At 31.4% G+C, this 26,012-nt stretch overlaps 1 protein-coding gene across 1 annotated transcript in view; it reads left to right on the forward strand.

Moving 5' to 3' along the window:
- LOC134693741 (uncharacterized) overlaps window positions 1-26,012 on the forward strand; it is a 180,100-nt gene that overhangs the window by 25,815 nt on the left and 128,273 nt on the right. Inside the window, exons 23-54 of the mRNA XM_063554642.1 lie at window positions 2,335-2,501; window positions 2,807-2,996; window positions 3,694-3,858; window positions 4,984-5,163; window positions 5,671-5,818; window positions 6,557-6,634; window positions 7,344-7,495; window positions 7,883-8,021; window positions 8,459-8,671; window positions 9,223-9,295; window positions 9,748-9,920; window positions 10,153-10,280; window positions 10,683-10,824; window positions 11,291-11,542; window positions 12,907-12,949; window positions 13,852-14,006; window positions 14,375-14,466; window positions 14,986-15,031; window positions 15,635-15,889; window positions 16,606-16,660; window positions 16,987-17,162; window positions 17,784-17,954; window positions 18,382-18,609; window positions 19,622-19,664; window positions 20,372-20,538; window positions 21,264-21,446; window positions 21,751-21,969; window positions 22,250-22,292; window positions 23,209-23,378; window positions 24,550-24,723; window positions 25,128-25,343; window positions 25,684-25,726. Coding sequence (XP_063410712.1) covers window positions 2,335-2,501; window positions 2,807-2,996; window positions 3,694-3,858; window positions 4,984-5,163; window positions 5,671-5,818; window positions 6,557-6,634; window positions 7,344-7,495; window positions 7,883-8,021; window positions 8,459-8,671; window positions 9,223-9,295; window positions 9,748-9,920; window positions 10,153-10,280; window positions 10,683-10,824; window positions 11,291-11,542; window positions 12,907-12,949; window positions 13,852-14,006; window positions 14,375-14,466; window positions 14,986-15,031; window positions 15,635-15,889; window positions 16,606-16,660; window positions 16,987-17,162; window positions 17,784-17,954; window positions 18,382-18,609; window positions 19,622-19,664; window positions 20,372-20,538; window positions 21,264-21,446; window positions 21,751-21,969; window positions 22,250-22,292; window positions 23,209-23,378; window positions 24,550-24,723; window positions 25,128-25,343; window positions 25,684-25,726 — 4,679 coding nt within the window. The remainder of the gene's footprint in view (window positions 1-2,334; window positions 2,502-2,806; window positions 2,997-3,693; window positions 3,859-4,983; window positions 5,164-5,670; window positions 5,819-6,556; window positions 6,635-7,343; window positions 7,496-7,882; window positions 8,022-8,458; window positions 8,672-9,222; window positions 9,296-9,747; window positions 9,921-10,152; window positions 10,281-10,682; window positions 10,825-11,290; window positions 11,543-12,906; window positions 12,950-13,851; window positions 14,007-14,374; window positions 14,467-14,985; window positions 15,032-15,634; window positions 15,890-16,605; window positions 16,661-16,986; window positions 17,163-17,783; window positions 17,955-18,381; window positions 18,610-19,621; window positions 19,665-20,371; window positions 20,539-21,263; window positions 21,447-21,750; window positions 21,970-22,249; window positions 22,293-23,208; window positions 23,379-24,549; window positions 24,724-25,127; window positions 25,344-25,683; window positions 25,727-26,012) is intronic.

The raw sequence follows: 26,012 nt of genomic DNA on the forward strand, positions 1-26,012 counted from the left end.
TAGGTGGTTTAAAAGAAGCAGTTTTCCTATAATCATCTTAGCATTAATTGTTTAAAATATTTTTTTTTTTTATGTATCTGGTGAAATATCTTCTTATGAATGAACGCTTACCTTGCGAACTTGTTTGTAAAAATTCTGGCTCAGCATATCAAGCTAGAACAAAACAGAGTTTTTTAGTAAAGATTAAATGGAATGCAATCAAAACCATATGTAACTGACTTGACATCTTAATTTTCCTATTAAAATGCATTGATCATAATATTCTATACATCCTATCCATGAACATTACAAGAAATTTATCAATGTTATATATGCTCAAATATTCAAGTCACGAAAGGATGTTACACCTGTCAAGAAAATTAAATGCTTTTGCAAGGTTCAGGAATCTAATATCTGTTCTTAAAATGTAAATTATGTCGTTGTTAAAGTCATCTTAAAAAATTGGAGTTATCTCCCATTGTCCATTATTGAAGTTGAATCAATCAATGCAATTTTTCATTTTACTTCCCACTGATAAAGAGGTAGGGACAATTTGTCGGCAATTTGTTTCATTCGATAAGATAGGTAAATCATGTTTTAAATAGCCCGATAGATGCTATTTATAGTACATAAAAATACGTCACATCATTTATTTTCATACCTTGAACAGGTATTCCTACAAAAACAAGGCCATGACTATTGATTTTTTAATATTGATTTTATTTTATTATTAACATCCTTTATGCAAGGTGCCATACCATGTAACTTCTCAAGGAGCCAAATAATATCGAACTAATTCAAATCGTGATTTTCTCATTCTGAATATGTATATCTGTTACACAGTATTTGTCCTGGTCTTTTAAGGTTTTATCGTCTATAAGATTAGACAAGAAAATACATGTACATGTATATATTTTAACCGGAGAACATCTTACATCAGTTGGTCATAGATCACCCTGTGTTACTACTTCATGTTGTATTGCCTTTTCTGTAATTTCAACAAATAGGCCCTTCGTTGTGATACAGATGCAACAGCTTCTTGATGTTTTACCTACAATCACGATTTGTAGTGTAATTGATTTGTTATGTTATGTTGTTTTATTTTTCTGATGAGTTATGTACCCGTGTATAGACGGTGGTTAAAATTTCAGTACTAGTATCTTTACAGTTTGTGATTTGGCGACAAAATTGTTGTTGACTGCATTTGTTACATATAATACCATGTTACAAAAAAAGGTTTCGACGAAACGTGTTTTGTTGTTATGAAAATTGTATACAATGGCCTAATTTAAGTTATGTGTATATTACACCCGCAACATGTAGGCTTAATTTCTATAGAATTAATTCTCGTGTTATTGGTTATGTACAGGCACCTACATCAGTTTGACGGCAGTTGTCCCTTGGATATATGTAATAACGTAAACACATGAATAGAAAGTAATTCAAGAGTATGGACAGTCATAGGCTTGCACACAATAAGCGATACATTGTTTTTTCTTTGATACACGTACAATTATTTACTAGTACACTAACTGAATAGTCAAAATGAACCAAAATGACTCTATGAATCAAGCAAACAACCAAAAAAATATGATAGAAACTTTAAAATTTAATATAACAACACAAAAAAATGCAAAAGTTCTGAGCGAGGTTCGAACCCTTTCTTCAAAACCGTCATTTATTAGTGGTTCTGTGCTCTACTGGTGGAGCTACAGCGATTCTTATCATTATGTCTCTTATTTAGAAGCTATATTGGTACAATTTATCGATGTAACAATTTTTTCTTTAAAAATTTTTTCTTTAAAAAGTTGTTTTTTATGTAATAAGGACACACTAAACCAATTTCATTTTTGAAGTAAAAAGTAGAATGAATAACAACAGTCATAAAAAGCATAACTTTTCTTTGGTTTGAAATGTCCTTCTTGGGGGATTCCCTGTTTTTTCCACATAAAAACACCCGAAAATCCGGATATTGGACTTTCATCCTTTTTTAGGGTTAAATTAACTATTGATCACACATATCATACTATATGTAAATCAAGATATTGATAAAGAAACATTTTTATTTTTGGTTTTTATAGGAAATTTTACTCTGTTGGCACTTTTTGAAATTGGCCCTTCTGTGAAAAAAATCCTCTGCATATTGGCCCTACCTCTTTGCACAATCTTTAACCTTCTTTGCTAAACAGCACTTTAAATTTTCATATTACATGAACATGTTCTTGTCCTTAATATGCATTTAATTAGCCTTAGGACATTGATAGCTATCCATCATCTTCGTCAAATATATCATCTATATTTAGAAGCTTTTATTTTTATATAGCTTAATTGATATTTTTATTCTTTTATTTACAGCAACAAATAAAAGAACAGATCATTGATAATTTAACAAATATTATCGATGAACTTTTGGAACCGTTTGATGATCTAAGAGGAATTGCAGATAAATTTATGAAAAAATATGGAGACTTCTTTGGTCTTGTGAAAAAAGTGAAAGAGGCATATGCAATACTGAAGGAAGGGTATGTTTTAAGGTTTTTTTTCTAAAATGCTTTTGTTTTTACTTTTTGCAGAAATATTTATAGGTAGGGATTTGACTAACAAGCTTAGGGTTTTAGCCAACTAATTTGGTTTGATCGCGTAAAATAAAAATAACAAAGCATAGGGGTGAAACAGTAATACAGGTTTTAAAGCTTGCCAGGACTGATGAATACAAAAAATAGTCTAAAGGTAGTTATCTTTTGAAATTGTCAAATGCTTGTAGCTATTGACATTATTTTGACAGATATAGAAGATAGAATGTATTAAAAAGTTAACAATATTTCAGATATGAATTTGGACAGTCCATTATTAACACACTTTTTGGACCCAAATGCCACAAGGACTTTCCAAGATTGTATAGATTAGACGCAGGGCCCTGTAAAGGGAAAGGTTTTTATCCTTCTACGATAGAAAAATCTGGCCAAGCAGAATACGATGATGATGGTGTTGACCTTGAAATTGATGTTGGACAAATTGTAAGTATATCATATTAAGATAAATATGAGGAAAAGGGGGGGGGGATAGGAAAGAGAGACACTTAGAAACTTTTATTTTTGGGTCTTGTGTTGTATTTCATTATGGCATCTTGGCATACAGATGTGAATTCTGGCTTTTGAAAAGGCTTCAAACTAGGCCCTTTGACATGGTAAAGTCTATGCATTTACCATATATATATATAACTCAATAAAGGGGACATTATATTTTGGCCTGTGTCCTTCAAAGTATGCTAAACTATCCACAGGAAAGTTAAATCTCTCTCTCTCTCTCAACTCTTAAATTGATCTCTCTCTCTCTCTCTCTCTCTCTCTCTCTCTCTCAACTCTTAAATTGATAGACTGTGGATTTTATTTGAGGGATACCAATTTTCTTGGATTTCCTGGTAACCTTGAACCAGGAATATCAATGTCCAATGAATTACAAATTTTCTATAAGACTATATGCAGATATTTGCAAAACAATGAAATTCAATATCCAGGAAATTGCAATCCACGAAAAATTGGTACCCATGAAAGTAATGAATCCACAGTTTTATACACAAATATTCAATGTTATTTTTTGGGGGTTCCAAATTTGATAGTCTACACATATTTGTGATTTTAGAATTATATTTAATTTGTTTTCAATGGTAAATATGTAATTTTCAAAGCTAACATTTATAAATATTAATTACAGTTGATTGCTCCTTTCCCTGGAATTGTTTACAGGGGAGACAACCCTGATGAGGTCATTATTGATGCAAACACTGCTGCCTTAAAGGACATAAAGATCATCATAAATGGTGTTAAAGTCAATACAACTATTCTGCATAAAACAGACCAACTTTACATTGAAAACAGAGTAAGTTTTATTATCAAGGAAGATAAATGCGTTATATAGTTTTGTTATAGATTTAACTATATTGCTGCTGTAAAAAGATCTAAGGAAATAATTTGGTGACAATTTGTATGATCCACTAACAATAGAAGGTGACACATCCGTATTCATTCTTAATTTCTTATTATTTATCAAAGCATTTCTAAGAGCAATCTTCTCATATGTATTTTGAAATTCCATCATTTGATTTTTTGTCTGAATACATGCAAGTCCTTTAGATTGATGGATTGATTGGTGTTTAATGCCACTTTCAACACTGTTGGCTTTTTTGTGGCAGCCAATTTTTTATTGGTAGAGATAACTCTGAAGACTATTGACCTTCGGTAGGAAATTAACCATCCTTGCCAATTAGTTAAGAGTTGATCAAACCTGCCATGTGCAGGATTCAAACTCACAGTCTCAGTGTTGAAAGCCTAGTGATACATGTACAGTAGTTCAACTACTTAGACCTTTAGGGCCCAATGGCCCCTAGTAATCATTAATGCTGAAGATTAGAAGTACAATCCTTACATTATATCTAGAATTCTGCAAAACATGTAGCTTGGATAAAAAACATGGTGACCTTTACTTCAAATTATGTTTTTGAAATTATTATGATGGAAACTGCATTTAACAATTTTTATGCCCCACCAACGATAGTAGAGGGGCAATATGTTTTCTGGTCTGTGCGTCCGTTCGTCCGTTATCCATCTGTCCCGCTTCAGGTTAAAGTTTTTGGTCAAGGTAGTTTTTGATGAAGTTGAAGTCCAATCCACTTCAAACTTTGTACACATGTTCCCTATGATATGATTTTTCTAATTTTAATGCTAAATTAGAGATTTTACCCCAATTTCACGGTCCACTGAACATAGAAAATGATAGTGCGAGTGGGGCATTCGTGTACTGAGGACACATTCTTGTTTTTAATTATATTGTTTCATTTCCAAAATTTATTACAAGAATCAATTATAATAAAGATTCTACTGCAGTTTCTATATTAAGTTCCAAGTTTTTGACTGCTAATGAGTTTACATGCTGTTATTTTTTCCTGTAATGTCCCATATGACATCAGTTAAAACTAAATAACACAATGTTTTATACTTTTGATAGATTGCTGCAGGAGCTCCCATTGGTACTGTGAAAGAGTCACCTTGTTATCCATTCAATAGTATCCACTTTGCCATGAAGAAAGGCAATGGAACTGTCGACCCTACTAAGTTCCTATCTCCAAGATTCTTTGAGGTTCCAAAGTGGATACAGACATGTGATGACTACAAATTAGTTTATAAGGTAAGTAAATGCAGTACACTCCCCTTCTGATTCCATCATTTGAACCAAACTTACTTTTTAACAATAAACTAGGATGACAATGTAGTGAGCAAGAAAAACATGAAAAGCATAGAAATCTTGAAAAAAAAATGGAATATAAGAACTAGTACATGTAGCATAAAGTAAGTATTTCACCATAGTTAGTGCTCTTATAACATGGGGACAATGTGTTAGCATATTTTTTTTTAAATTTTGTTATTCAGAGAAGGTCTTGCATTGTTTTTAGAACAGATAAAATGAAATGAACCCTTATTACCAATTAATGCATGGATTAAGACCTTAAAAGATAAAGTTATTGTAAAACCTGTTTGATAAGCTGCAAAGTTCACATTATATAAATGCTAATATAGATTTTTCCGTGAGATGATATAATCTAGAGTTGTTGAGAAAAAAGGTTGCACTTTCTGGAAGACACAAGTCCAATGTCAACTTACAACTTACAAAAAATGTTTGATGGTTTTTTTTCAGTTTGAGACAATAGCTGCTGGAGTAATCGTAGGACTTGGTGGACAAGCTCAAAATAATACAAGCCCAAAGTTAGATGCAAGTAAAGTTGTAGCCCCTGCTGCACCAGCACCTAGTGAAGACCCAGGATCAGAAGCAGACACCATTAAAAGTAAGTTTCCACAGCTACAATAATTTAATTTTTATTTTTGAAAAACATAAAACAATTGGATGCAGTAAAAGTAGGTTTCCACTGCTGCAATCATTTTATTTTTATTTTTGAAAAACACATAATGATTGGATGCAGTTAAAGTAGGTTTCCACTGCTGCAATAATTTTATTTTTATTTTCGAAAACCACAAAATATTTGTATGCAGTATAAGCAGCAATATGAACTTTTGATTTTCATCTGTGTCTCTAGACAAAACATGAAAACAGTCTTTTGACATTTAGTTTTCATTCACTTATGAAGATTGCAGAGAATATTTATGGAGGGGTGGGTGCAGGAACTTTTTTCTGGATATTGGGATTGGTGTTTTTAAGTACGGGATTTCAGGATTGATCCTTTTTGGGATCCAGGAATTCTTTTACTAATTTCGTGATGTGGGGATATAAATTTCTTTAAAGTCAGAATCTTGGGATTTCATGTTTTTAAGCCCTGTATTTCGGGATCAGGACCCCTCTGACCCCCACCTTTATGAGTAAAGATTTTCCCAAGAAATTTTACATTATTTTTGTTTAAAGAATATATAGATATAGATTTCCATGTTCTTTGAAGGAATTATGTTATGTTTATATTCAAATGTGTGTGTTGTGAATAATACACATGCATAAACCTTTTTTACAATAACAATACATACAAAGGATGTATAATATACACGTTAATAACATGTATTATACTTTGTTATAGGTAATACAGATGGAATGTATAGTAAAACTAAGGCTAATGCAAACAACTTACCTGATGATTCCAAAAATGGAAAAAAAGGTAGGTATATACTGTATATCTGAAATTTAGAATATTATGCATTTTTAATGCATTTTCATTTTTATGTATATTATATTTTAACTTATCTGTAACCTTTGTACATGTATTTGCATGGTTTTATCTATATATGAAAATAAGGAGATGTGGTATGATAGCCAATGAGACAGCTCTCCACAAAGGACAAAATGTCATAGAAGTTACCAATTATAGGTCATCAACAGCATCCAATAATGAGCAAACATGATATCTAACTTATAATAGACCCCAAGATGACAAAAATAAAATAATTAAAATGAGTATATAATTCAATGTAGTAATAGTCAAATTATGTATTGCATACTTAAAATGTTGTCAAATTAAGAGATTTCATGTTTTTATTTCTCAAATCATTGTTCAGGGGAGGTAATACAAGTGAGGAAACTGACAAATAGTTCTGCATTCAATTAGTTTTATCACACATTGTCTGTCAGGTATTTTTTTAACTTTTGAATAACCGAAATTAAATCTGTTTCCATTATAGCATCTCGTACATTGAAAATCAACACTTTACAAAATTAAAATGTAAAAAAACTAGCCGCAACTGTATGAATGTTCACTCTTTCAAGCACTTTTATTTATATAACTGGTTTTGGTTGCAAGGATCTTAATTTGAGTGTAATTTTATATTTGTTTTATTCATTATTGATTAATTATTTGATTTATTTCTTAGGTCCATTTGCAACCCTGATGGCAAAAGCAGACAGTTTTATGAAGAAGTTTTCGCTACGTAGACTGAAAATGGGGACCATTATTGAGTTTTTAACAAAATTGGGAATGACAGACAGCAGGGCAAAGTTTGTGCAAACTCTCAAAACTCTACAGGTGAGTAGCATCAAAATTCAAAATTTAATTCTGATTTTAGATCATTTTAATTCATTGTTCACCTGTATCAACGAAGTTCACAAAAATTGGTATCCAAGGAATAATAATGATTTGACAGTACACGATTGCGTTAAGCGATATCTTAACATATTTTAAGCTGGTTTGGTTGTCTAATGGTTATTATTATGATAGAAGTTTTTTATTTTATTTAAAACCTAATTGTACAAAACACAGCAATGATTCATTGATTGATTGTTGTTTGCTTAACGTCCAGTAGGAATTACAGCAAGGAAACGTATGTACATAAATTCAAACATAAAATACCGTGATATTCTTATACAAGCAGCATCTATTTCAAAAACTCTTTTTAATTTCTTTTTTTTGCAGGCAATAATTGACAACAAGCCATGTTTTAACCCACATGAGCTGACAGATGAACAAATCAAACAGACCCTACAGGAAAGAGGGAAACCAATCAATGGAACTAGAGCTCAAATGATTAAAAGAATAATGGACCAGGATAATCGTATGTAACTGTTGTTTATAGAATTCCTACATGTCCATTGCTTATTTTCTTTTACTCCTTCTACAATCATACTGCAATAAGAAATGATTGTCTTTATACTTATCATGACAAGAGCTCAAATTAAATATAAAAATTCCAGGGCAATAATTATAATAGAATAATTAGTAAACATAGTGTGGATTTATTTTATTCAATGAATGCTTATTATTGTGGATATTGAGGTTAAAGGTCAACCAAAAATTATATATTGGTCAATTACAAATCAAACAGAATCAAAAGTAAAATTTTTAATGTATTTTATGTTGTCTTCCAGAAAAACCAAATGTAAGTGAAGAAATTTGTATGTTGACCTGACCAAATAGCCATCTTACAGATATTTCATATATGCAATTTTATAAATTGGTCTTTAATATAACTTTATTATTTGTATTTTGTAGAATGTCCGCTGATGGCTTTCACATTGCCAAAGAAGGTATACTGCATCTTCTCCAGTGACTGTATGGCCGTAGAATGCTGCATGAATGTCAAAATATCCATGTTTCTCAGAGTGGTTAAAGCTTATGCTAATTTTAACCCCTGTACTTTCAAGTTCAGCTATGGTTTTGATGTGTTTAAGGGAGAAATACAGCTTCCTAAACTTGATTTCGATGGTATGTAAAAGCAGTGACATAAACAGTTTAATTAATCAATTAATATAGGCTTATTTATAGGTGATGAGGTAAAGGTTTTTTGTTGGTACTTAATCCTACTATTTATTTTAATAACTACTGAGATACATATAAGACTGCAAGACAATATTTGGTTCATATAATAACCTTACTGTCTGTGATTTTGAAATAGTTTAACTTACGTCAAACAGTAATGCTACTTTTAACAACGTTTTCATTTGTCCATGTTAACCTCACTACATCTTTTGTTAACATTGTTCTATTGTTCTATTTTATATTTCTATATTGAGTTGAGACTAACAATCAAACAAAATAGACATTGTTTACTTCCTGTCCAGACATTGAGTTGACCCATCTGTTACATTGTTGCCATGATCAGGATGGGTAAATTCAATGGGTTTTAAAGACTATAAAACACTAGTACATGTGAAACAGATGGAAAAAAACATCTATAGTAGAAATGATTTCATACACTGGTAAATAGTCACCATTTTTATCAGTTTTCTTATAATTTTTTACATTTATTTTAACAGGTATAGAGAAAATAATAAATACTGGTATTATCTTCCCCATCCCAGTGATAGGGGATCTGGAAATTGTTGTCTTGTGAGTATACTTTTATTTATATTTAAAAACATAAATAACAAGTCATCATCATACTTGTAAAAATTATTAAGTAGATCAAACTCACATTTCATTTTGTTTACAGTGTCCCTCAAATGAAAATTATTAAAAGGTTTAATGACTAACAAAGATAAGTATGAAATTAAAAGGTTTAATGGCTGAAAATATGGAAATAATTTTTGTTGTTGCCTAAATTAATCTTCATTTGGCTTGCCTTGAAAGATGGAAAAAGAGGAAGGATTTGTTTGAACATAGTCATAAAGTATGGCTTAAAGACCTAACATTGGATCCTGAATTTTAGAACATGACCCCAAATAATCAAAGGTATGAAGCTAGTGTAGATGATTTTTGTTAAAGTAAAAAAATTAGAAATACTTTGTTTTGATTAAATGAGATAAAAGGATGATAACAATATGATTTTCATATATATGTAGCTTAAAAATAGAAAAGACAGACTTGGAAACTGTGGCAACATTTGGAGGTGGCCTCTGTGAACCAGGATCTTATCCTGACGAAGAAAACTGTTTGGTTACAATCAACCTGCTTGATCAAGCTGTTTTACCATTGCCAATATGTTATCCTAATGGAAGCTACTCATGGCCTGATAGTAAGTGATCCAAATGTTTTATCCATATAGTAAATGATAAATAGAAAGCAAAAATTTATGGATAATGAAGTATTGCTCTTGTGGGTAAAATCTTGTAAAATTTGTGATATTTTTTTTTTATATTTGTGTTACAATAATTAATGCCCAACCTATTTTATGCTGAACCAGTGCATTAAAGATGCTGTCATGTGTCCTTTTTCGGAATCATATCATATTAATTTTATTATTACAGTAAACTGGGCAACATACTTTAGTAAGGAAGCTGTCTTGGAAAGATTGAAACAGGCGGGCAAAAAGGCAGCTAAGCAGTTGGCAGGCAATCTAGCTGAGGAGGCATTGGCTGCTCTTGGTTTACCTGCAGTAAGTATTATTTTAGAAGATTACTATTTTAATTTGATGTGCCAACTTTTTCTCTATTGTTTAATATAGTTCTGTTTCATCTGTAAATTTCATCAATTATATGCTTCTCTGTCATAGTATTTTAAATTCAGAAATCATTGCATGTTTGAAATGAATGCAAATAATGGGACTAGTTGAGTATCTCTATAATAAGAACTGGCATTCTGACATCAGTTACATTTATCTGTATGCAGATTTTCCTGAAATCACAATATTTAATTTTGCAATTTTATCTATTCTTCAAAACTTGCAATAATAAATTCATGCAATATCTTCTAAATTTACAGTAACCGGTCAAATTTCAAGGTTAGCCAGGTAATTTCACTCCAGTGTAATTAATATATGTATATGTATTTTTTTTAGGATTTACTTTCGGCTACAGGACCTTGCCCCAGACCAGAAAACATGACATTGGCCATACTGAAAGGGAAGATGATTGAAGCAGATCTAAACACCACTGGTACAAGAATTGCTCTGAATGACAGATATGAGCTGTATGATAGAAGTAAGAAAGATAATTTTCTTAATATCAATTTTTCAAAATATTGAGTAAAGGAAACAGTTCATATTGATTGTAGTGACAGTTTATAGTGACAGTTTATTTGTTTGTCTTAGAATTTTGTCTGTCAGCACTTTGTTTCTTCACTTCTAAAACCAGTTGCAAGATGTTAATGAATTTTTCAGACATCTTTTTTAAATGAATGTATTAGATGTGCTCACATTTTTTTATTTGAGCAATTTCGTACTTTAATATGGCTTTTGTAATAAGAAAATAATATGAAGGTTTTAGCTTCTAATTGCACTTTCAATTAGAATTTAGAACACTATGAAGGTTGAAAAATTATTAAAATTGGTAGGTGAAAAATGTTAAATAAAGTGAATAATCAGAATTAAGACTTGTATGAATTTTTTTTTGTTATCATGTCTAATAAAAATGAACACTTCCCATAATGCAATGTTTCTTTTTTCAGGCTGTTACATAGCACTATTCAACAAAACCCTATCTCTTCCTGCAATAACCAACCCCACACTGAAGAAACATCTGTACTACCAGATGTCACCAAACTGTATGCGATTTGATGCCTGTGCTGATGTTACCATCAAGGCTATAGACTATACCAAAGCATTGAAAGCCTACGTAGAACTGGATCCCTGTCACTTCATCCTTTATGCTGGTTTTGAGAAATGGGAACGACAGTTTATCCTCATTTCTTATGAATGGGGTATGTTGTATAAACAATACAGAGTGAAGAAATATACTTCGAAAGAAAATTTTGATTTTTTTTTTAGACTGTTTTTTTCTCACTCAGAAAATGATGCATCACACAAGTATTTCTTGACTAAGGGAATATCTGCATTTAAGGACATTGCAAAAGTGTTTCTTTTTAGCTCACCTGGCACAAAGGGCCAAGTGAGATTTTCTCATCACTTGGTGTCCAGCGTTGTCCGTCGTTGTCCGTTGTCGTCTGTAGTCTTTAACTTTTACAAAAATCTTCTCCTGAAACTATTGGACCAAATTGAACCAAACTTGACCACAATCATTATTGAAGTATCTAGTTAAAAAGAATTGTGTGGCGTGACCCGGCCAACCAGCCAAAATGGCCACCATGGATAAAAATAGAACATAGGGGTAAAATGCAGTTTTGGGGTTATATCTCAAAAACCAAAGCATTTAGAGCAAATCTGACATGGGGGTAAAATTGTTTATCATCTATCGTCCCTTAAATTTTTAGATGAATCTGACAACCTGTAATTAGGTTGCTGCCCCTGAATTGGTAATTTTAAGGAAATTTTGCTGTGTTTGGTTATTATCTTGAATATTATTATAGATAGAGATAAACTGTAAAGAGCAATAATGTTCAGCAAAGTAAGATATACAAACAAGTCAACAAGACCAAAATGGTCAGTTGACCTCTTAACGAGTTATTGTCCTTTATAGTCAATTTTTAACCATTTTTGTAAATCTTAGTAATCTTTTACAAAAATTTTCTCCTCTGAAACTACTGGGCCAAATTAAACCAATCTCATGAATCTTGACTACAATCATCATTCAGGTATCTATTTACAAAATGTGTCCAGTGACCTGGGCAACCAACCAAGATTGGAGCCATGACTAATATAGAACATAGGGGTAAAATGCAGTTTTGGGGTTATATCTCAAAAACCAAAGCATTTAGAGGAAATCTGACATGGGGTAAAATTATTTATCAGGTCAAGATCTATCTGCTGTAAAATTTTCAGATGAATCTGACAATCTGTTGTGAGGTTGCTGCCCTTGAATTGGTAATTTTAAGAAAATTTTGCTGTGTTTGGTTATTATCTTGAATATTATTATAGTTACTTACTTGGGAGTAAAATTTATTTTAAATGGTTAATGTTGTTTTTTTCAGTGATAATTTTTTTTTACATGTACCAGGAAATTGAGACCAGATAAAATCATGTTTCATTATAAATAAATTTCAGATTTTACAATTGATTTCAGATCCATTTTATTGTATGATATAAGATGCTGTTGCATATGCAATAAGGGAATAACTAAAAATATATTTACACATAATAAAAATTAATGCATAATTCATTTTTTCAGGAAAAGAAGAATTACTTGAAATAACACCTGAGATAAAAGTGATGTAAGTATTATTCAGTTTAATTTCTGTGTGGTTTTTGAGGTTCAAATCTTGTAACAAACATTTCTTGAATTCTCAATATCAATTACATCTTTTGTTGTAAATTCACAGATTTTTTTTAGTGCAAGAACACTTTTGGAGATACCAAACACAATTTTAAAAGTTGGTATGTTTGATTTTTGTCGAGCCTTCGACTTAAGTCGAAAAAGCAAGACATAGCTATTCTACATTTCATCGTCGGTGTCGTCATCGGCAGCGTCCAAAAATGTTCACAATGTGGTTAAAGTTTTTTGAAATTTTAATAACTTTCTCAAATTATCCTGGATTTCTACCAAACTTGGACAGAAGCTTGTTTATGATCATAAGATAGTATCCAGAAGTAAATTTGGTAAAAATAAAATTCCATTTTTTTGGTATTTAACTTATAAATGGACTTAGTTTTTCTGCAAGGAAACATTACATTCACTCTGTGGTTAAAGTTTTAAAAAATTTAATTACTTTCTGAAACTATCCTGGATTTGTACCAAACTTAGACAGAGGCTTGTTTATGATCATAAGAGAGTAACCAGAAGTAATTTTTTTTTTTAAATTATCATTTTATCTATAATTTATCTGTAAATGAACTTAGTTTTTCTGCCAGGAAACAATACATTTACTCTAAGGTTAAAGTTTTTAAAATTTTTGTTGAGCCTGCGATTGACAGCAAAAGTAGGCGAGACACTGGGTTCCGCGGAGCCCTTACAAATTAAAAAAAATATCCCCCAAGTAGTTCAATCTTATAATTAACATTTGCTTTTAATTATAAGGTTCTGAGAGGGTGTAAATTTTAGTTTTTAATAGTGTGATAAAATGACTTACTTAAAAAATACATATAGAAATTAAGAGAAATGAATTTTCTCTTGCAGGATAAAGATAGATCGGGATGCTGACGTAAAGAAAGTATTCATTGTGAACTTTGGACTCAGGATTTGTATTGCAGGAGACTGTGTCATTGACGAGTATTTCATAACAGACTATGAAGTTCCTATACCTCTTTGTAATGAAAATTTCACTTTACCAGGTTAGTCAGATGACCACAATGACAGATTGAAGTAAATACAATTTATTTCTCATACAACAGAAAATAAGTAAAAATTAAAAGTGTATTTATGAACCAAAACAAAGATGGGACATTGGAGTAAATACAATTTTTTTCTTTTACAACAGAAAAAAGGAGACAATATTAAAAGAAAGTTTTTTATGAACCAAAACAGTTGAAAACCAGTAGATTACGAAGATAGTTTACATAATGCAACTTTTACTAAGTTCGTATTAAATTAGAAGTAAGAAAATGTGTTAATTGGTTTGAGTTTTATATGTCAGAAAGACACCAAATCAATAAATATGGAAACCCTCAGACATTTTATAATTTGTTTTCCTGTATTTTAGGTGGAGGAGCATTGGTAGACTTTGCTAAAACTTTAGGAGGAGCTATTACAGCTGAGGCGTTCGACCTCATTCTCAGGATGTTGAAACTAGATGTAAGTAATATACACCAACTATGTCCTGTATTGAAAGAAACATTTTCCTGATATGTTTTAGCATCAGGAAGGGACATGTTTGACATCACAGAGCACAAGCAATATTGTGGCATATGTCATTTGGTCATTCTATTGAATAGTAAATCTATAAAGGTAAAAATAAGTGATCTTTTATATCAACAAAAAATAGAAACATAAAATTTGTTCTAATATATTTGAAATTGCCTTTTAGATTCATTTTTACAGTGACTCTTAAGACGTTTTATCAATAAGATAAATATATTTAGAAATGCAAATGTATTACTGTGGATTCAATCATCTTGTGGTTACCAATTTTCACGGGATTGAGGAAAATTTGTATTTTGAATATAAACCTATAAAATGGTACTTCGTTGAACTTTCAAATTAATCTTTACCCACAAGATCCATGAAAAATTGGTTCCTCAAGACTGTAAATAAATCCAGAGTATATCATCTAATGAAATTTGCAGCAACATATTTTTCCATTTTCTTTTGTAGACGATATTCCAGAAAGGAACCTGTACAGTACCTCCAGGACCAACAGGTAACCAGTTTGTGTTGTTGCTGTTTTACAACATTTAATGCCCTCTCACTAAATGGTTGGGATATTAAATGTTACCAACGTTCTTCATACCACCCATCAATCATTTTGAAATCAAGCAGTGTTTTATTTTCATTATGCCTCAAGATATCTATGATTTTTTTATAAATTTATGTATAATTGAGTTTGTTGATCGATAAGGTCAAGGGGGGTCTCAGTGGCTGAGTGGTTTAAGTAGTTACTACTGTAATCACTAGCCAGTCAACACTAAGGTTGTGAGTTTGAACCCTACTGGTGCACTTACTCCGATCATTATTGACTAGGATTGTCAGGTTTCCTATCAAAGGTCAGTGGTTTTCTCCAGCCCTCTGGCTTCCTCCACCTATGAAAACTGGCCGCCACAAAATAGCCTAAATGCAGTGCTTAAAAGTGGCATTAAAACACCAAACATCAAAATCAAATTGATTAGGTCGATTGACTTTTGGCAGAATTAAGATTTTGATTGACATTACAAAAACCTTCTTTTGATAACATATACATGCATGTGCCTTTACTGCTCAACCTTAGGGTGGTTAAAATTGTAAATATAATTCTCCATTAATCTAGATTGTCCATGGAATATTGATGTAAAATCCTACCTACCAACATCTGTAAAACATCTTGTAACTTGTGAGATGCCTGATAACTGTTTTGGATTAGACTGTTGTATAGATGTTAAGTTTACATTACCACCAGCTTTGGGAGGGAGAGTGATTGCCTATGCTGTTAATTTCTGGTTCAAAATGAGTCCATGTGACTTCACCATTGATGTTGGATTTGGAACCTGGACTTACAAGAAGACTCTATTTGAGTATGCTTGGGGTAAGATTTATTCAGCTAGCTTTATTCTTTACCCCTGATATTTTCATGTTTGTTAAAGAAATATTACACTGTACTCAGGGCAAACACATACCTAGACTTAGGAAAAGAACATATCTAGACTAAGGGAAAGAACAAGGTAAGATCATATAAAGACTTAGGGCAATATATAAAAGAAGATGTGATATGATTGCCAATGAGACAAGTACAAATCTAGACATGTTAAGAACATATCTAGACTTAGAGCAAGAAAATCTCTAGACTTAAGAGAAGTTCATCACTAAACTAAGAGAAAAACATTTATCTAAACTCCAGGCTAAAAACCATGTTATATTGAGAGGGAGCTTCTCCTGTGTTATATTGAGAGGGAGCTTCTCCCATGTTATATTGAGAGGGAGCTTCTCCCATGTTATATTGAGAGGGAGCTTCTCCTGTGTTATATTGAGAGGGAGCTTCTCCCATGTTATATTGAGAGGGAGCTTCTCCCATGTTATATTGAGAGGGAGCTTCTCCCATGTTATATTGAGAGGGAGCTTCTCCCATGTTTTATTGTTTTGAACCTGTTCTTAATAGAAATCAAAATGATGACATGTTTGATGTTTTAGATATACTAATGTTATTATCCTGTCTTTATTCTTTCATAAGAAAATGTCATACAAATTTTATATATTTGTTAAAATATAGGTACATCTATATGAATATTTCTTAATATATTTTAGGTACACAGAAAGAACTGACCATTGGTGATGGTGATCCTGCACCTGTTAAAATTTTGTAAGTACTTTGTATAAAACATTTTTCAATATTTTGAGAGAGTTATGTCTCTTGAAAATATTGATCAAATGTGGAAAATCAACATTATGAATGCTTATGCACAAACCTTTCTCATGAACGTTTCATGAAATAATTATGTGAAAGGGTTGCATCGGCAATATCTTTGTTGAGATAGAATGTAAGCATGTATCTCTTTAGGAGAGTTATGCCCCCTTGAAATAATAGTGATATGGAGGGGAAAAAGTATATCAATGGGTAATATTGACTTTTCTGTAGCGATCTTGCTTCATTTTAAACCAACATAATTTTTATCTATCTTTTGTTAGGTACACCATAAATAAAATGGGAGGAGGAGAAGGATTTATCATTGATACTATAGTAACGATTTGTATTCCATTTGATGACAACGAGCCATTCTGTGCACCCACGCCTGATGGATTTCACTTACTAAAGAGCCAACAAGTTCCGCTCTGTTCCAGAAATCTAACCAATATTCTCAGTAGTAAGTAGTCATCAATTTCATTGGGAACATTGCTTATAATGAATAAAAAATCCATTGTCATCTCTTTTTCATTTATATTTATATTTTTAAATATTTTCACAAGTGATTTGTTTTTGCAACATTCGTGAGAAAAAAAAAGGAATTCAAATCGTCCATAAATGTTTTAAGACAAATTTAGTCTTCCTTTATACAAATAAATAAAAAAAATTAAGAACCCCTTTAAAAATATTGCAGTAAAGTTGGCCAAAAAGTTATACAGCTGAATATGATTTACCCGGTACAGTATATGATTAAAAATGTTGGCTATATTGAAATTGTCCAACAATCAATTCTGTTACGCTTTTCTAAGAAACTGCTCTACAGAAGAATTGTATCTTTGGTCAGCAGCTTGACAGTGATGAGATGAACATGTGACGTTTGTCAGACACCTACTTCCTGTTTAAAAATACTTTGAATTTTGAATATATTGAATGTACAAAATTTTCATCACACTTTTATCAGAGTTGGTATACTAACAGTTTTGTCTGTTTATGAATTAAGAAAAATAATGAATTACTTAAAGAAATTAACTTTCTGTGTTTAATAAGCATATCATGATATGTTAAATCCATGATTTTTCAGATGTTTCATTCTCTCAAATTGCAAAGGATATTGGGTATGAGGCAGGACAACAGTTGGCACAGGGAGCTGTACAATATCTACTAGAACAGGTTGGGCTGACTGATTTCTTCAAAACCAAATGTGATCGTAAACGTGGAATCTATGATCCCAGTGTAGTGGGATGGAATAATAGTAAGTGAAACCAGTTTATCTACAGATATAAAAATAAGGAGATGTGGTATGATTGCCAATGAAACAACTTTCACTCAGAGAGACAATAAAAACTTTTTATAAATGATTTAAAAGTTATTTTGCATTTTTCGTTTTACGAATAAATGAAAATTTATTTTGCATTTGTCTTTTGATATATGAATAATTTAACTAGCTAAACCTCCCATTTGTATGATAGTGGTTTAGAATTCCATTATATTGATAAAATATAAATATGACCCCATAAATAATTAACCTTATCAGAATCTGAAGGTTTTTTTTGTTTATTTCATTGTTCATACCTAAGATGAAATAAACCCACAATACATCAGATTTTTAAATGGAGATTCTTGGTTATACTTTTTGAGAAATGATATTTATGATTGATTGTTTAACTATTTCTTTACAGTGTGTCCATTGAGTATTTCTAAGCTTCCCGAAATTGATGGTCCCATGACATGTATGATAACTGAAACCTGTAGTGGTATAGATTGTTGTGCTGAGATACCATTCATTGGGCTGACCATTCACCCTTATTTCCTGATTAACACCTGTGAATACAGTATATCATTTGGTATCAACAATATGGGCGTGAATCTGTCATTGTTTGAAGGTGGAATTGACAGTTATGAATGGGGTAAGTATCTGCAAGATGAATTACTGTGAAAGTACTTTAATTCGTTGGTATCAAATTTCGTGGTTTGAGCAATATTTACATGTTCGTTGATATTTAAATTCGTCCATTTAAGTTTTCTAAAATAAAATAAAAAAAACAAAAAACCTTTAGAAACAAAGGTTACATATATTCTGGATTTAGGAAATTCCAAATTAACATTGACCTGTTTATATCGTAGTGATTTAACACTAATTAACCCATAATAAAGTGATCAACAGATTAAAGACCATCACAGGTGTTAATTAGGCCATAAACATGTCACCTTAAGAAAACAGTAACATAAACAAATGTTATAAACGTATCTTGAATTGTTAAATAATTCTTATCAAAATCAAGCCCAGCATGAAATTATAATTTCCCATATGTACCAGAACTATGAGGATATAAAATGAACACTTTATTATACTTACATAAACAATACCGAGAATCAGATTTTCATCGATCAAAAAGATTTTTTAAGAGAAGTTAAAAATCAAAGTTGTACAGTTTAGGTCATGAAAGATTAAATGGGTATAATTCTGCATGAGATTGTAGTTCTGTGACTACTATGAAAGTATTCTCAGATTTGGCGTTATTTAAAATATTCTCTAGACTCGCATATCAGTAGTCAAACCTACCGATGGATCTTCCCATGTCTTGATTCAATTGGCAAGGGTTGTTTATCTTCGTTGGACACTTAAATTCGTGGATAGAGTCATCCACGAAATCCACAAAAATTGGTACCCCACAAATAAAAGTACTTTCACAGTAACTAATAATATGCCATTATATTTTGGTGATTTTTTTAATGCATGAAAACAAATTGTTATGGGACTCTACAGTTTTGAAAAATTTGTTTTCACTGATATTTTGTTTATTCTTAATCCTAAAAACTTAAATAAAATCATGATCAGTAGACCTTTTATCAATTTCATAACCTGGATCTGTTTTCTTGTATTTGTATTGTATTATAATTGTTGATATTTACTTTTAGGAAAACCATGGACCCTAAATATTGAAGACATTGTCAAGATAACGTAAGTTGTACAAAGACAAAATATCTATGAACTCTATTTAATGCATTTTTAAAAACTTTTCATGAGGTTTATATCCTGCATGGAATATTAAATTTATAATACAGTTCTAAGAAATATTAAGACCAACTTGTCAATTTCCTTTAACTATCCCTTGTATGTCTAGATAACCTTTTGGACATCAATAAAATCAAAGTTATTGGAAGTTATTCTCTTGTGCACTATAATTATATCTTATTGGTTAGATAAATAAATGTTGTAGAAGTTTGTAAAAATAAGCATGATACATAAACATTGCAACAAATTAACAATAGATATAGGAAGATGTGGTGTGAGTGCCAATGAGACAACTCTCCATCCAAATAACAATTTAAAAATTAAACCATTATAGGTTAAAGTACGGCCTTCAACACGGAGCCTTGGCTCACACCGAACAACAAGCTATAAAGGGCCCCAAAATTACTAGTGTAAAACCATTCAAACGGGAAAACCAACGGTCTAATCTATATAAACAAAACGAGAAACGAGAAACACGTATATATTACATAAACAAACGACAACTACTGTACATCAGATTCCTGACTTAGGACAGGTGCAAACATTTGCAGCGGGATTAAACGTTTTAATGGACCCAAACCTTCTCCCTTTTTCTGAAACAATAGCATAACATCACAACAAGTTTATTAAGAATTCAATGACTTTTTTTACAGACTTATAATGAAGAAACCACCCAATGAGAAGAAATTTATTGTGGATTTAACAGCCAGTGTATGTTTTGATGAAAGTGAACCAGACCAATGCTTAACCTTCCCAATGATGGTTGGAAGTGAAATACCTCAGCCATTCTGTGACATGACTGCTACAATGAGTTTGTCAAGTAAGTCATATTTAGCTTAAATTACAGGACAACCAGACGTTGTTTTACTGCCTGTACAGACTTTTAGATAAAATTGAGAAAGGAAATGGTGAATATGTCAAAGCGACAACCACCCGACCATAGAGCAGATAACAGCTGAAGGCAACCAATGGGTCTTCAATGTAGCGAGAATTCCCGCACCCGTAGGTGTCCTTCAGCTGGCCCCTAAAAATATGCATAATAGTACAGTGATAATGGATGTCATACTAAACTCCGAATTATACACAAGAACTAACCCATCTGTCACAGGTTGGTTTCACAAAAAAAACGTTACAATTTCTTCAATCTTAGTCCTAAGTGTTTTTTGTGAAACTGATTGCAGAATAATTATTAGTTTAAGTTTCTTTGTAACGATATTCAATTGATAACAGTAAATTGGTGAAAAATACACTGTCTACCAACCAATCAAAACCCAGGATTCTTACATAAGGTGTAATTAATCTATAAATTAACTGAATACACTGGGAGCATGAAATGATACATCTTGGTATACAAAACATGAGACCGTATATCACATGTTTACATTCTTCACTATGAATTAAGACTTTACTTTTACATATTTTATTAAATTAAATTGCATATTTGATTTTAGATCGTGCTCTTTCGGATAAATACTGAATTGAATTGAATTGAATTGAATTAAAAAATAAAGAAAGAATAAAGAAAACTTAAATATTTCTTTCCAGATTTCTCAGCCATTGACTGGGGTGCTCAGTTAGGAATTAATCTGACAGACTTTACTGGAATATTGGCTAAGAATGTGGCCCAGCTATTGCTACAACAGCTTGGCCTGGATGATATGATGGATGATCCAGGATGTTCTCGTACTGCTGATGTGTATCAACCTTCAGTATATGGATGGAAAAACAGTAAGTCCAGTTTACAGATATTTAGTTTTACTTAAATTTTTAAACATTATAAGAAGCCTTTAATATTTACAGAGAAGCAAATTTATACATTTTGTTTTGCAAGTTGAACTTAGAAATATATTCTTTTTTAGACTTTTTTTTGTTATCTGCATTTTTCCCCCTTTGTATGAGAATTTACAACATGCATTATACAGGTGATGAGAAAATTATTTATTCTCAAAATTAAATTTAAAAAAATAAATTAAGATTGAAATAATAAAATTTTGTGATGAAATTGATTAATAAAAAATGTTTTTTTTTTAAGCCTGTCCCTTGGACATAGTCAGTCCCCCTAATATAACGGTACCTATGAACTGTTATATCCCGGACTATTGTACTGGACTGGATTGTTGTTTCCATTACGACTACCTGGATATCTCGTTACATGCTTACCTATATATTGATACCTGTAGTTACATCATCCGTGGTGGAATTGAAAAACTTTCCTTCGAATATAAAATCTTAGATTTTGGTGATTTATGGGGTAAGATTTTCCAGTGAATTATATTTTAAGTTTGATTAAAGACAAACTTGTCAATTATCAATTATTTTTTTTTCATTTGTCTTTTAAAAAGAGTTGAAGAAAAAAATATAAGCTAGCAATTTATTTTTGTGTGATATGAACTAAAATTTTGAAATAAAATTATGAACTCTTAAATTCTGATCTTCTTTTAAAGATAAATACAATTTGGCAATGTTTCAAGTAATGGTCAAATAATAACCCTTATTTTTAATACATTATTTGCCTTTTCTTGCTTTAACAGGCAAAGAAATTGTTGTTCCACTGCAGAATGTCATCAAAATAAAGTAAGTTGTCATTTTTTGTTTTATTATGTCATAGCTAAATTATCTAATTTAAAAAAACAATACAAATCATTGAAATGTTTGGTTGACATGTTAACCATAAACTACATATAAAGATCACTATATATTGTTGGGAAAACTAAAAGTTGGTTAAACAGAGAAACTATAAGTTTGTTTTTAACAGATTGCTGGGAGCATATATTTAAATGTAAACACCCCAAGGGTGACTGGGGTATAGAAATATGGTCACTTGGTCTTCTCCCGACCGGCAGTAAAAACGCTTGCTGAAGTGGGGCGTCCGTTTGGCTGTGCGTGATGTATCAAGTTCCCAGTCACAACCGGTCAGAAGGGGGACATAAAATCCGATGCCTCATGTAAATAGAGTGCCACGCTCTTTGCACGTTAAGAACCCTTGCGACAACTCTTTTGAGGGGTCCGTAGGTGACCTGTTGCAAGGCAAAATTTCTGTCCCTATCCAATATTCCCTCATTTTCCAGTGGCAGTCCAAATTTCCCCGACCATCATCCCAGATGGCCTCTATTGTATCAACCTACCTTTTGTATTTATTGTGAACTTGTTCTCGTCCTGAATATGCATGAAATATTTGCCACTGGACGTTAAGCAACCAACAATCAATCAATCAATTTAAATGTAAAAGAGTTATTTCCCTTTATGATGGAATTGAAGCAATGGCATTTCCTATACATTTATTGTCCAATCAAAATTGATATTAGAATACTTTGATGACATACATCAAGAACAAATATTTAAAAGTACTTTAAAAAACCTCACACAAAAATATTTGAAGTAATTTATTAAAAAACCAAAAAAAACAAGAATAGATGGATACCAAATAACATTACATTTTATGACAATACAATGCATATTTCTTTTGTAACATAAAACTTTCTGTTGATAGATTCATGGTTGACCAGTTATTGTTTGAGAAGAAGTTAATCGTGGATATGTCCATGTCTATTTGTTTGGATGTGAACACAGATTGTCAATTCAACTTTGACATCTTGGTACAACAGAAATTTCCACAGCCTCTTTGTGATCTGGACATGAGTGGATGGACAGGTGATACAAGTATGTCCATAATTTAATATAATTTCCCATTAATAACACATGTATAGGGTATACTTACACTAAAAAAGCTGAAACAATTGTTTAATTGTGTGGTAGAGCTCTGCATGTTAACTGTGCCAGTAAAACTTTTGTTACAATACAAACTCACAACTGTGATAATGTATAACAATGGAAAGACCCCAACAAAACATTTTTTTAATCTCTTTTTTAAAATGGAAGACAATGATGTATATAAAGAGAGAAATAAGGTATTCTTCAATGAGACAGAAACCTAAGAGCACACAAAAAGGATGACTTGTTTTATTTTGTAGTTGAGAACAATGTTGTGAAATATGCTTTTTTGCTTGTTGATACATCAAGCACTGTTTTTTTTCTCCGAATATTAACATTTAGCTATGATCAAATTAGGATCTCCTGGCATGGTTATCTCTATTTCTATCAACTAAGCAAAAGAAGTACTCAATCATTTGATGGATCTCTTAAGGTCAAGGAAAGCTGTGCTACATGTTAATAGTACTCAATCTGTACAGTTGATGGATCTCTTAAGGTCAAGGAAAGCTGTGCTACATGTTAATAGTACTCAATCTGTACAGTTGATGGATCTCTTAAGGTCAAGGAAAGCTGTGCTACATGTTAATAGTACTCAATCTGTACAGTTGATGGATCTCTTAAGGTCAAGGAAAGCTGTGCTACATGTTAATAGTACTCAATCTGTACAGTTGATGGATCTCTTAAGGTCAAGGAAAGCTGTGCTACATGTTAATAGTACTCAATCTGTACAGTTGATGGATCTCTTAAGGTCAAGGAAAGCTGTGCTACATGTTAATAGTACTCAATCTGTACAGTTGATGGATCTCTTAAGGTCAAGGAAAGCTGTGCTACATGTTAATAGTACTCAATCTGTACAGTTGATGGATCTCTTAAGGTCAAGGAAAGCTGTGCTACATGTTAATAGTACTCAATCTGTACAGTTGATGGATCTCTTAAGGTCAAGGAAAGCTGTGCTACATGTTAATAGTACTCAATCTGTACAGTTGATGGATCTCTCAAGGTCAAGGAAAGCTGTGCTTCATGTTAATAGTAGATGTATTTACATTCAAGAATTGTTTTTGCACCCAGACTACATGTATTGAATATTTTTTAAAAATTTGAAAATTGCTATTTATTTTAGACTCTCTAGTTGATTGGGTAAAGGACAAAGGATTAGAAGCAGGACAGTCATTGTCTACTGCTTTGGCCAATAAATTATTTGATGATTTTGGACTGACCCAGTTTTTGTACAACCCTTCCTGTGACAGATTTGATGGAATTTACGCTGGAGCAGTGGATGGCTGGAAGGCTGATGGTAGGATGAGAAAAAATATTAAACTTTAGAAAACCTGTGGTTACTCAAAAATGTTTATTCTCAATAAGAAAATGTCTTGAATAAAAAAGCATAGAAAATATTTTTATCTGGAAAAAATATTTCAGAAAATGGAAACATGTTTCCATATATACGTATTTGGTCTTCATTGAAAACAAAAGTTCATAGACATCGAAATTTGGTAAAAAAGCTTGTGTATTAATGTTTGAAATTATTTCCAATATATCTCTTACTTGATTAAGAGTTGTATATTTAAACTATGTCTGTTATAATGTCATTAGTTACAAGAAATATTTAGAAATCAAGAGAAATGGAATTATTGGTAATTAGGAATAGTAAAAGTCATTGTGAGAGCAACCACAAAACTTATATTCTTTTATTTATAGCTTGTCCCAAATCTTCCGATATGACTTTACCAAAGATCCGAGGAACAGTCAGTTGTTATGTGCCAGATTATTGTACGGGTATTGATTGTTGTGTGGATGTAGGAAAGATCGGTAAATCCTTCCGTATTTATGCCTTGCTGGATGCTTGTAACTGGAAACTGAGTATTGGAATTGAGAAACGAGCCTTTAACTTCACCATTATAGATTATAAATGGGGTATGTATGAATAAGTTTTTTAGAATATTTGATAGTCAGGATTTTAAAGTTGTATTTTGTAATCATTATTTCACAGAAGTCTCAATGAAATTGTATCCGTTTTTTTATGTTGAAGAATTGTCATTTTAGAAATTGCCAAACATTGTTATTTAAATTTGGATAAAGTTACTGTTCAATAATTGTAATTGCAGATAAAGCAGATAATGTTATAATAAGTGACACTAAAAAGATAAGAAATTAACATAATAAAATAGAATAATTGTTTATTAAAAAATTTCAACTAGGCAGGGTTGTAGAGACTTTAATAAAGTTATTATTGAAATGTTTTATATATTTTCAGGTGAGAAAAAGACCATGTCGATATTACAAGTCCTCAAAATGGAGTAAGTAGACTTTATGATACATATTCATGGCAATAGTTGATTGTTTTCATAAAAAGGTGCTGTAAATTCAAAAATCATTGCATGTTTTTATGATTGTGAGTTTGTTGACTCAAATGCAATTTTATCTTTTGCGATGTTGAGAAACATTCTGTGTAATTCATCATGTTCATAAACAAAAATTTCAAAATGCGAGTTTAAATTATTGCAATTATATTGGATTCTGAAATTGTGTAGGTATTATTGCACCCAAGATGATATTTGAAACCTTATGTCAGAATAATGACAC

The sequence above is a fragment of the Mytilus trossulus genome, chromosome 12, assembly GCF_036588685.1.
Source record: "Mytilus trossulus isolate FHL-02 chromosome 12, PNRI_Mtr1.1.1.hap1, whole genome shotgun sequence".
In the NCBI taxonomy this organism is placed as follows: domain Eukaryota; kingdom Metazoa; phylum Mollusca; class Bivalvia; order Mytilida; family Mytilidae; genus Mytilus; species Mytilus trossulus.